The sequence below is a fragment of the Tupaia chinensis genome, unplaced genomic scaffold, assembly GCF_000334495.1.
Source record: "Tupaia chinensis unplaced genomic scaffold, TupChi_1.0 Scaffold142100_1, whole genome shotgun sequence".
NCBI classification, from domain to species: Eukaryota; Metazoa; Chordata; class Mammalia; order Scandentia; family Tupaiidae; genus Tupaia; species Tupaia belangeri.
The window spans coordinates 912,960-924,719 of record NW_006201951.1 but is presented as its reverse complement, the minus strand read 5'-3'; the positions used below and the strand labels follow the sequence as shown (position 1 = coordinate 924,719).

Genomic DNA, 11,760 nt, shown 5'->3' with positions numbered 1-11,760 from the left:
CGCTGCCGGTCGGACCCACTGATGTTTGGACTGGCCAGCAAGGCGTGGTCGCCAGAATCACGGCCGTGACATTAAACCGCTGCTGTCCGGGGCAGTGTCTGCCTGGCCGCCCCGGCTCCCAGCCTCAGCAGTGGCGGCCCTTTGCGGGCCTTCTGCTCCCCCTTCCACACACAGAAATGTGTCCTGACTTATCTGACGACCCCGTAGGAGGCCTAGCCAGGGCTGGGGCTAGCGCGAAGCTCCGCCATGCTGGAAGCCATGTGGAAGGCGAGGTTCGGGTCCCAGGCTGGCTCGTGCCCCTGGGAAGGGTGTGCGTTCGCAGTTCCTGGCTGGCCGCAAGGCTGGGGCCCAGAAGGGTGGTGAGTAGCATTGTGGCAGGAGACCCCCTTCAGTATGACTGTCTCTGTCTCTCTTCTGTCTCTCATGGACGAAATTTAAAATGCACTAGAAAGAGTGAGCAGTACAGATATCCTGGGCTCTGACCGCGGCTTTGCCACTCCTCGCCGCGCGGTGACCTCATGGCAGCGGCCCCAGTGTGGTGGTCATGGGTCCCACCCTGGCCTGTGGGGACTCAGCGTGTGTGACGACCAGGACTGTCCTCGGGCGGGGTCCTGGCCACTCTGCCGACCCCCCGTGGCTGCCCTGCCCTCTGTGGGTCCCTTCTGGGAGCACGACCCGCATCCCTGGGCTGCCTTGCTGTCAGACTGCCCTGTCTGCCTCGAGAGCACGCATGCCCCCAGGAGCGCAGAGCACGCAGCCAGCCGGGCCTTCATGGCTATGCAGAGTCCCACCACACCCACGCCTCTCCAGTCGGAAGCTCTGACCTCGTGGCCCGGCCTTGGGCCCTCCTACTGTGGGTGGCCTTGCCCACTGTCCTGTGAGCGGCCTGGACGATGCGGGCTCCTAGCTGGCTGGTGAACCAGCTAAGCCTGTTCCCCATGTGAGCATGAGGTCCGGGACAGTCTGGCTGGGGTCGCCAGAGCACCCCACAGCTTGTGCAGGTCCGCGGTCACGGCTGTCCTGTGGAGTCACAGGGGACTGCACCCCCACATCCCTCCACCCTGGCCCTGAGCCCAGGGCCCCTGGGTCCCACCAGCAGTGCCAGGGGAGTGCCCCCAGGCTGGCACTGGAGAAGGCGGGCATCTCGGTCCGCGTCTCCGTGACGCAAGGTCAGGCAGCATCCAGTGATTGCGCATCCACACCCCTCCTGCGCGAGTGTCCAATGGTAGGGACTCCTCATACCTGGATGCCGGTCCTGCCGGGCTTCGAGCCCGCATGAGTTGCTGCAGACATGCTTCGGAGCCGTGGGTTTCGGTGTTGGCAGTGGGTAACCTTACCCCATCAGGTGGCGCTGTGCCTACCCTCCTTGGGTTTCTGACTTTCCCGGGTTAAACACTGTCCCTTTGTTCGTCGTTTTTAATTTTAACATACGGTGTTTCCTACATCCAGGGGTTTGTCTCTATACAACATTTTTCAAAAAAATTAGGTTGAAGGACCAGCAGGTGGCATAATGGCTATGTCACTGAACTCCCATGTAGTTGACCGCAGTTCTAGTCCCGGACCCGGTGACTTAAACTCACGCCGGGCACATGTGCATGCATGCATGCGTGCCCAAGATCCCGAGAGGAGAATGGAGAAGGGATTACGGTGTGGCCATCCCCCCTGGGGGGTGATTTCATGCTTTCTGTCTTTCTGGCGAGTGCACGTGCCCTGTAGCAAAACCCTCTCCGAAAAAAAAAATTTAAGTTGATGCCGGTTTAAGTAGGTAGGTTATTGGGGGTCACTTCCTCTTCCTTAAAACGGAGGGCCCAGCCCATGGCTTCTTGGGGGCAGCTAGCTCGACACTGCATGGCCAGCTGCACGGTTCCAGTCCTGGGCCAGCAACTTGGGTACCTGTTGGGCATGCACATGCGTGTGTGTGCTCAACCCTGGAGGGCGGGCGAGCTGCAGGAGGGATCATGGGGCGCCCGTGCCCCATGGTGGGGCTGCTCTCCCCTGTCCTTTTCTCTGGTGTGGGCACATGTCCTCTTTCAGAATTTAAAGGAAACATGAAGTGAGAAGTGGAAGGCGTTTTCCCGCGGGTCAGCCGGTTATCGGGGGTTCCGATCTGGCAGTCGTTTCTTCTCGCTTTGGAACTAAGACCAAGTCCCCAGGCCTGATGCTGCCAAACCGCTGCCCGTTTTCATTCTTTCCACAAGTGAAATAGACGTCCTACCTGATAACTCTTAAGACGTTCACATTATGGGCCCGGCAGGTGACGTGGTGGTTAAGGGTTCTGGGCTCCCACGTGGCTTACTGCAGTTTGATTCCTGGACCTGGTGGCTGGCTTTCTTTTCCTCTCCCTCTCGCTCTGCCCCTCTCTGGTCAAATTGGAAAAAAAAAATAATACATAATGTTAAATAATTCTAAAAGAAAACTTCTTATAAAAATGTTCACATTAAAACTTGGGAAGTCGAGGGAACCAGCAGTTAGCATAATGGCTATGTCACTGGACTCCCATGTAGTCGACTGTGGTTCGTGTCCCGGACCCGGTGGCTTAAAACTCACGCCGGGCGCGTGTGCGTGCATGCCCAAGATCCCGAGAGGAGAATGGAGGAGAAGGGATTGTGGCGTGACCACCCCCCTGGGGGGGGATTTCTCGCTTTCTGTCTCTATGTCTCTCTCTGTCTGTCTGGCGAGCGCACGCGCCCTACAGTGAAAATCTCTCCAAAAAAAAAAAAAAAAACTTGGGAAGTCGAGGGTCTCACGTTGGTATGCCGTTCTGTGCTTGCTTTCCTTTTTTCCCTTAGGTTTTCTCTAAGGCTCGTGTCCTCACGGGCAGGGAGCGTGCGCAGAGGCACCCCCAGAGGGACGGCCACACCGCAGTTCATGCATTCTCTGCAGGTTTTGAGCACATCTGCACACATGCTGGGCATGCTTTTCTCTTATTTTTTAAAGAGATTTTTGCTACAGGGTGTGTGCATTCAACAGAGATAAAAAGGCAAGAAATCACCCCGTTGCCACAGTCCCTTCTCCCCTCGGGATCTTGGGCATGCACACACACGTGCCCAACCTGGTTTTTCAAGCCACCGGGTCTGGGACTTGAACCACAGTTGTCCACATGGGACTGCAGCACCGTAAGCGCTACAGTTTGGGGTGCGTGCAGCTCACTGCGTTTCTGGGTGCGGCCCCACCCCTCCTGGAGCGGCTGCTCCATCCCCGCAGTCACCGTGGCACCTGTTCGTGCTTTTCTTGTGCGCCTCCCTCACTGACATCCAGTGTCTCGTGAAGTCTCTGTCTTTTGGCTAGTATTAAATTGGGTTGTATGTTTTCTTTCTCATTGTGGAATTTTGAAAGTTACTTATATTTTCTGGGACCAGCAAGTTATGTTGCCGGGCTCCCACGAAGTCAACTGTGGTTCGTGAAAATAGATTGCCTAGAGCAACTCACAGTCGATTATACAGATACCACAAATTGACTGTTTTTGTTTGTTTGTTTGTTTTTGGAGAGGTTTTTGCTATAGGGCGCGTGCGCTCGCCAGACAGAGAAACGGACTGAGACAGAAAGTGAGAAATCACCCCCCGGGGGGATGGCCCCACCGCAGTCCCTTCTCCTCGGTTCTCTCAGGATCTTGGGCGCACATGCACCTGGCATGAGTTCAAGCCACCGGGTCCGGAACTCGAACTACAATTGACTATATGGGTGGCCAGCAACATAGCCATCACGCCAACTGCTGGTCCCTGTTTTTTATTTTTATTTTTTCATATGATCCGATATTTAATTAGGTTCTTGGCGAAAAATTTAGAACATGAGTTCGTGAGGATAACTCCATCTGTAAGGGCAGACACGGATCACAGGCAGCCCTGGAGCTGAGGAAGAGCTTTGATTTCTGGTAAAATATGCAAGTCCACAGCTCTCTGATCCACCTTGCGCTGCTCTGAACTCTCGTATTTCTCCTCTGTGTCGAAGATCTCCCCTTCCTGGTGTCTGGGCTTCTGCAGCTTATTCTTCCTGAAGTAGGCATCAGTGAGGTATTTGGGGATTCCTACTTTGCTAATATCAATTTTTGTGGAGGTGGCGGTGACAGATCTCTGGTGTGTTCTACGCAGTGATTGACTGCGGACCAGAGGTCCAGGCACAGTAGCAGCCACCGCTCAGCTGCCCAGGAAACCACTCTTGCTCTGTGGAGTCCAGTGAGGGTGATCAGGTGGTCCCCGGGAGTGGCGCATCAGCTCGAGGTGCATCTGCAGCAGGGTGATACCCAGGCGTTTGCGCAGTTCAACCACCCAGGCACCTCCAGGCTCATCCCCACCAACTGGTTTTGGACAGTCGCAAGAACCTTCTTTTTCTTGTCAATCCCGGATTTGGTGGCCCACTGTTTCCTCTTGTAAGTGGCCCTCCTGGAATACATGGCAGACCGGGATACCTGCCCATGCCCCAGACTAGAACGGGCTTTCAGCTGCAGTGGGGCTTCCCCTAGGGCTTTTTGGCCTTGAGGTCACCCTTTTTAACCTTGCCACTGGCATCAGCCTTCTTGGCTTCAGGTTTCTCCTTAGTGTCCTGCTTGGAAGCCTTTTCACCTGCCATCTCGTATAGTGGGAAAGAGGGGGCCCTAATTTTTAATTTGACCAGAGAGGGACCTAGAGAGAGAGAAGGAAACAGAAAGCAAGCTGCCAGGTCTAGGACTCAAACCGTGGTTGGCCACGTGGGAGTCCAGTGCCCTTAACCACCATGACTCCTGCCGACCCCATAAGTGTTTTAGAATCTTGGTTCCCAGTTGCATCAGTTGAATATTTTTGGTGTTTAGAAACAGTAATTTTGGGGACCAGCAGTTGTATAATTGCTGTGTCGCTGGACTCCCACGTAGACTAACGTGGTTCAAGTCCCAGACCTGGTGATTTAAACTCACGCCGGGCGTGTGTGCATGCGTGCCCAAGATCCCGAGAGGAGAATGGAGGAGAAGGGATTGTGATGTGGCCATCCCCCCTGGGGAGTGATTTCTCACTCTCTGTCTTTCTGGCGAGCACACGCGCCCTATAGCAAAAACCTCTCCAAAAAAAAAAAAAAAGAGAGAGAGAAACAGTAATTTTGCAATTTTTAAAAAATTTATTTAAAAATTTTTTTGAGGCTTTTGCTATAGGGTGCATGCGCTCACCAGAGAGAGGCAGAGAGACAGAAAGTGAGAAGTCACCCCCCAAGGTGGATGGCCATGCCACAATCCCTTCTCCATTCTCTTCTTGGGATCTTGGGCACGCATGCACACGCGCCTGGCATGAGTTTAAGCCACCGGATCCAGGACTTGAACTGCAATCAACTCTGGGAGTCCAGCGACGTAGCCGTTATGCCATCTGCTGGTCCCGAATTTTGTGTGATTTTAAACAGTGTCTTCATTTATGATAGGGTATGTGCGTACTCATGGGAGGGAGGGTGGTCACACTCTGGGTCCGCTCAGTGCGTAATCCCGTCCTCAGTCCACCAGTGTGTTCGATCCTTGGTACCAGGCTGCTGCAGGCAGGAAGTACCGGTGGGTGCCCTGCGCCTAGCACCCAGAAACATCAGAGCAGCTTTGGGACTGCGTACTCAGTAGAGGCTGAAAGAACTCCAAGGAACAAGCCCCGAAGTCTACACTGCTGTGATGGAGTTAAGACTGTCGGGGATCTGAACTCCCTCGAGATAACGCGAGTGCTCGTGACCAGCACAATAGAGATGGGGAGACCAGCCAGAGGCCTGGAGGGTACGGCAGCAGGACCCCGCATGGCTGACTGTGCAGTTGCAGTCTTGGGCCACTGGCCTGGAGGGAAAGCAGAAGGAACTGTGGGCCTAGGGCTGTCCCGCTCAGGCTGTGGGCAGAGATGAGGCACAGGTCCCGGGAACGGAGGCAGGTCCCCCGTGCTGTGTGTGGCAGCGACCGTCTGAATGGCGCCTGTGTCCAGGCTTTTGTGGGAGCCAGAATTTGAGATAATGAGCCCAGGTGTCCGATGGGAAACAGGGTCCTGCGTGCTTACGTTTGTGTCTCAGGGTTTTTGCCATGGGGCGCATGCACACGTTGGAGAGAGGGACGGCAGCGACACAGGAAGGAGCTGGTGATCCTGAGGCCCGATCGTTCGCAATGACCTGAGCTGCGAGAGCGAAGACGGGGGAGTGGCCTGTGGCCTGGTGGCTTTAAGGTCGCTGGAGCCCCCATGGCTGCCCAGGTGATTCGAGTCCCAGACCCACCGGCTTGAGAAATGCCCCAGGTCCATGTGTGTGCCCCAAATCCAGACAGGACAGGAATGGAGGAGAAAGGATTGTGGAGTGACACCCTACAGAGACAGAATCCAGATGCGCTCAGCAAACTTCGGTGTGGTTATTTATATTTTGGTTGCTTTTCAGTTGGGGTCGTTTCATATACTCTATTTCCTTGCTAAGACTTTTGTATATTTTGATATTCATTGAAAAGTATTTGTGATGACTTGTTCTAGCAATTTCGTTTTTTTTATTATTATTATTTATTTTAGGGACCAGCATTTGGTGTAATGACTACGTGCCTGGACTCCCATGTATTCGACCACGGTTTGAGTCTTAGACTCTGTGGCTTAAACTCACGCCGGGCGCATGTGCATGTGCGTGCGTACCCAAGATCCCGGAGAGGAGAATGGAGAAGGGATTGCGGCATGGCCATCTCCCTTGGGGGGTGATTTCTTGCTTTCTGTCTGTCTCTCACTGTATTTCTGGTAAGTGTATGTGCCCTATAGCAAAAACCTCTTCAAAAAAAAATTGTTTTCATTTTATTAATTCATTTTAATTTGACCAGACAGAGACATTGAGAAAGCAAGTCTGGGTCAGCCATGTAGGTGGCCAGCACCTTAACCACCACACCTCCCTGCTGGCCTACAACTTTGTATTTCCTAATAACTGTCAGTCTTGTCAGATAGCTTCAACATCTGTGTTGTCTCATCCTTGGCATTAATTGTTTTCCCTTGAGAGTTGAAAATTTCATGGTTTTTTTTTGTTGTTTTTTTTTTTGAGGTTTTTGCTATAGGGCATGTGAGCTCGCCAGAGACAGAAAGCGAGAAATGGCCCCCAGGGGGGATGGCCACAATGCAGTCCCTCCTCCTCCACTCTCCTCTTGGACTCTTGGACACACACGCCCCCGGTGTGAGTTTAAGCCACTGGGTCCAGGACTTGAACCGCGGCCAACTACATGGGAGTCTTTGGTCCCTCATGGTTCCTTTGGCAAGTAATTTTGGATTATGTTCTTGACAGTGTGACTATTTCTTTGAGACATAGATCTTGTTTAGTTCCATGGAAATATCAGTGGCTTTTTTCCTTTTAGCAAATAACTTCTCCATGCTAGGTTCAGGCCCATGTTCCTGCTGTCTGGTGGCCTCCTGTTTCCAGAGCTATCGCTCTGCAGGCCAGTCCTATTTCTGGGGTCCAGGGGCTGGCCTGGAGGTGTTCTTGGGTTGGTCATTAGAATGTCTCATGTTGGGACCAGCAGACAGCACAATGGTTACATTGCTGGACTCCCACATAATCAACTGCAGTTTGAGTCCTGGATCTGGCGGCTTAAAACTGGCACTGGGCACGTGTGTATGTGCCCAAGATCCCGAGGATTCCCCCAGGGGGTAATTTCTTGCTCTCTTTGGTGAGTTCACATACCCTATAGCAAAAGTCTCAAAACAGAGAGAACAGTGTGTCTCACTGCAGTTTGAGGGTGAGCTTTGCATTTATAAGCTGCGCTTTCCCAAGCTCCCCACCTGGCCTGCTTGCTGGGGAACTCCCTTCAACCCTTCAGCAGACCCTGGCGATTCTCATCACTGCATTTTGCTGTGCCCTTCCCTGACTGGGCCACAGGACAGGGAGGGCAAAGCGGGAGTCAGTGTGGGACCTCCTGAAGCAGAGGCCGCACCAGTGCAGCTGCCCCGGGAGCCTGGCCAGCTGGGTTTCTGGCCATCACTCCCACTGGCTCCAGGGCTTGTCAGGGGTACAAAAAGAAGAGGGGCCTGAGTTTCTCAGTTGGCGGTTCCCCAGGAGCATGGCTGCACCTGCTGGCCTGTTGGCCTCTCCTGGCAGGAGGGCCCTGTGGACTGGTGTCAGGCACCATACTGTGTGTCCCCGCATCCTCAACACCTCTGGTGGCATCTTGTTGAGCCGAGCAGCCACAGGTAGACCTGGGATGGATGGGGCTGGTGGCTGTCCTCATACAGCTGTGCTGGTGGGTTTCACTGCGAGGGTCCAATGGGCCCAGACCGACCACAGCCCCTCACAGGCTGGGTCCTGGCAGAGCCCAGCTTCCCTGAGCCCCTCTCCGTGCCTCATGCTCCGACTGACTTCATGTGCTACCTAGTGACACGGACGTGTCCTTTGCAGTGCACTGGCTGTGGAGGGGCAGAGGACAGTTCATAGGCACCCCATGTGCAGGAACTGGGCACACCCAGCTACCTGCAAAGCCCTAGCCCTGACCCATGTCATATCACCATCACCCAGAGAACCCCTGGGGCAAGGTGACAGGCTTGCTCAGAGATGCCCAGCCAGAGCCTCCCTCTGCCGCCTGTGCACCCCAGGTCCTGCCCTCCCTGCCTGCACTACATGGAATGCCATCTGGCTGCCTGGCTGTCCCTTCCCCACCCAGCAGCCAGGAAACTCTCTCAAGGACACAACTCAACTTCCACAACTGCTCCAGCTCCCTCGCCCTGCTGGCCCTGGTTGCCAGCATGGTCCACAGAGGGCAGACAGGGCCAGGCAGTGTGGCCCAGCCTGGCGCCTCTGCCTGGACATCCAGTCGTCAGCTGGGTGGTCGGCATACCAAGGCCCAGCGGTGCCCAGTGTCCCTCTGCAGAGACTGGGTGACAGTGTGCTGGTGCCAACTGTTTATTTGAGGTCCAAAACGGTAGTGGACAGACATGCAGCGCACTGGGGCTGAGCTGTGCCTCCGAGTGCCCAAGGTTCACAGGTCAAGCCATAGAAACAACCTGGCCACCAGCAGGACCCGCAGGAGCGCCAAGGTACACCATGTGATGGTCAGGTACCCTGAGCCATGTCGGGTAGGGCCAGGGGAACCTGCAGCCAGGAGTGGGGCCCCTGGGGACCTCCAGTGTCCTGTGCACCCCAAGTTGGCCAGGCTAACATGGGGTCTCAGTGCTGCTCATGTCTGCCACCCTCGCGCCAGACAGTACTGCTAAGTGGTTAGCGTGCGAGAGCGTGCTGGGGCCAACCATCCCCTTCCTGAGGTGTCACTGCCGCAAGCGCAGGGGGGGGCCACAGGGCCTCCATAGCATCTGCAGTGGCCCCCAAGCCATCAACACACACACAGCTCCTCAGCGCCTCTGGCCAGGAAACCCAAGGATGGGGCGCGGGCGCGGGGCCTGGAGGACGCGCACGGTACGCGGGGAGCGCCAGGCTTTGATGGTGGCGTCGTCACTCGCGGTCAGGAGAAGCTCCTGCTCCTGGGGGCTGAAGGCCACCGAGTTGACCACATCCTCGTGACGCAGCTTGGCGAGGCAGATATTGTAGTGACGGTCCCAGATGTAGCCGTGGCGGTCCTCAGCCCCACTGCAGGACAGTGCTGGGAGAACACGCCACCTGCCGCTGCAGCCCCCATGCCTCCCAAACCCCGCCCCAAGCCCACACCTGGCCACAAAGTCCCTGCTGACGTCCAGGAAGATGAAGAAGCATTCATCGTTGGGTGTGTAGGCACGGTGTGCACGCAGGGCCCGTTTCACCTCCCGCATGGTCTTGAGGTCGAACACAAGCAGGTCGATCTCCTCCGCTATGGGCGGCGGCTGCATGGGGTCAGCCACCACCGAGCCACGGGGCCAGGCGCGGCTGTTCACGTACAGGTACCTGCGCAGAGCACGCTGCTGGTCCAGGGCCGCCAACGGGCACCCCTCCCCGGACTGCAGGGCCTACCTGTTGTCGGGCGACAGGCCCATGCCAATGATGTGACCGTGCACGTCGATGACATGGTCCAGAGCATCGAAGAAGGCGTCAGAGCCCCGGCCCTCGCCCAGCACAGGCCCCGCCGTGGTCATCTGGTGTGGCAGGACCTGCTTGATACCTGGGGGAGGGTCCACCCAGAGCCCTGAGCTGTGGGACGCTCCTCTATGGCACCTGACCCTCACTCCTCAGAGCCCAAACGCCCTGAAGGTCTGTGGGCGCTGCCTGCCCAAAGCCCTTCTGTCTCTTCCAAGGGGCCCTGCCTGCGTGGCTGCGGTTACCGCCAGGGCCCCAGGGCCGAGTGCACAGTGAGGAGTAGGGTCCCCGCAGGGGACTGAGGAGCAGCAGGTGTTGCCAACCCTCTGCCGGCCGGGCCCAGTCTGGCCTGGCCTGGCCTGGCCCGGCCCAGCCCTGCCCTTTACCGATCTGGTGTGGCGAGTAGGTGAGGCAGCCAGTGGTGAAGATGAGGTACTTGTTCCGGGTGCTTGCAGCGCCGCGCTCCGGGGGCTTGGTGTGGCCCTGGGCTAGCAGCTGGGCCACCTTGGTCTCCAGGGCACACTCCGCCAGCCGGGGTGGCTCCCCGTCCAGGAAGGGCCGCAAGCCCTCCTTGGCACGGGCACGAGTCGGGGCCAGACTGGCCTCCTCGTCAATGTCACCACCCAGGTCGAAGACACGGCTGCAAGGGGCCGGGCCGCCAGTGTCCAGCAGGAGGTCAGGGCTGTCGAAGCGGCTGCAGTCAGCCACCATCACCGTGCGGACGGTGCTGGCGTTGAGGTTCTGGATCTTGAAAAGCCGCTTCACCACGTTGACGTTCTCAGACTCCACGTCCTGAGGGTGGCAGGAGCCCAGTGGGTGGGTAGGCGAGGGGCGCCAGCTGCCCGCACCCTACCCAGGGCCCCGCCTGCCACACCTGGAAGGCATTGTTGAGCCACAGCACGGAGCAGGAGGTGATGTCCCCGATGCGGTGCAGGTTCCCCGAGATGAGGCTGGTCTCCGTGAGCCAGCAGCCGAACACATCGTAGGGCTTGTTGCGCACGCGGGACAGCAGGGCGAAGGTGTCTGGGGGGAAGGTGGGGCTGGGCAGGCTGTTGGCTGCAGGGCAGGGGGCAGCCCAGCCCAGGCCCGCGCTCACCTAGGCTGATGACAGCAATCTCGCCCGAAGAGGAGTTGTGCGGCCCCAGGAACACCCCTGAGGCCAGCAGCAGCGAGTCGTCCTGGTTGAACTGGGAGAACTGGGTGTAGCTCCAGTTGTAGGGCCGCATGTCAGCGCTGTGCAGCAGCGAGACCGTCAGCTCATTGCTCCAGATCTGGGGTGGCAGGACCCAGACGGTGACCGCCGAGCCAGGCATGAGTGTGACCCCAGTGCCACAAGACCCTGGCTCTGCTAGCCCAGGGCACCCCAGGACCCATGCTGGGAGTCCCATCCCCAGTCTCCGGGCTCCTCAGGCAGCCCTCCTACTCAAGGTGCTCGACCAGACTCGCTTCCCCGGCCCTGACCTTCACAGTGCAGTCCTTGGAGCAGGAGGCAAACTGGTACCCCGAGTGTGAGAAGCTGAGGTGCAGGACCTGGTCGGTGTGCTCCCGCAGCGTCTGCACCTCCACACAAGGCACCGTGTCGTAGAGCCGCCGGAACTCCTCGTACCAGGACGTGGCCGCTGTGCGGGCAGGGGCAGGCTCTAGCATGGCCGCGGCCACCAGGAGCCGGGCAGGCCGTCAAGGCTCGTGCTCACTGAGACCCCGCACCCCCACGCACTGGGCTTCTAGAAGGTGGAGTGGGCGGGGTGGCGTGCACTGCCCCAAGTGCCCGCGCTGACCTGGGTGCCGGGGCACGTCGCGGGCCACCTGGTAGTAGCGGTAGAACTG

The 11,760-nt window shown here is 57.3% G+C and overlaps 2 protein-coding genes across 3 annotated transcripts in view; one reads left to right on the top strand and one right to left on the bottom strand.

Annotated features, from left to right (window-relative positions):
- LOC102473925 (TNF receptor-associated factor 2) overlaps positions 1–11,760 on the top strand; it is a 30,003-nt gene that overhangs the window by 15,757 nt on the left and 2,486 nt on the right. The gene's annotated exons all lie outside the window — the stretch shown is intronic.
- On the bottom strand, positions 8,817–11,760 carry FBXW5 (F-box and WD repeat domain containing 5; the record flags this gene model as incomplete). The annotated part of the gene is given in 8 exon segments (XM_014582049.1): positions 8,817–9,513; positions 9,592–9,804; positions 9,871–10,018; positions 10,320–10,725; positions 10,808–10,956; positions 11,030–11,204; positions 11,395–11,552; positions 11,712–11,760. Coding segments are annotated over 8 exon segments (1,533 nt in total), but the record flags the coding sequence as incomplete, so codon positions are not given.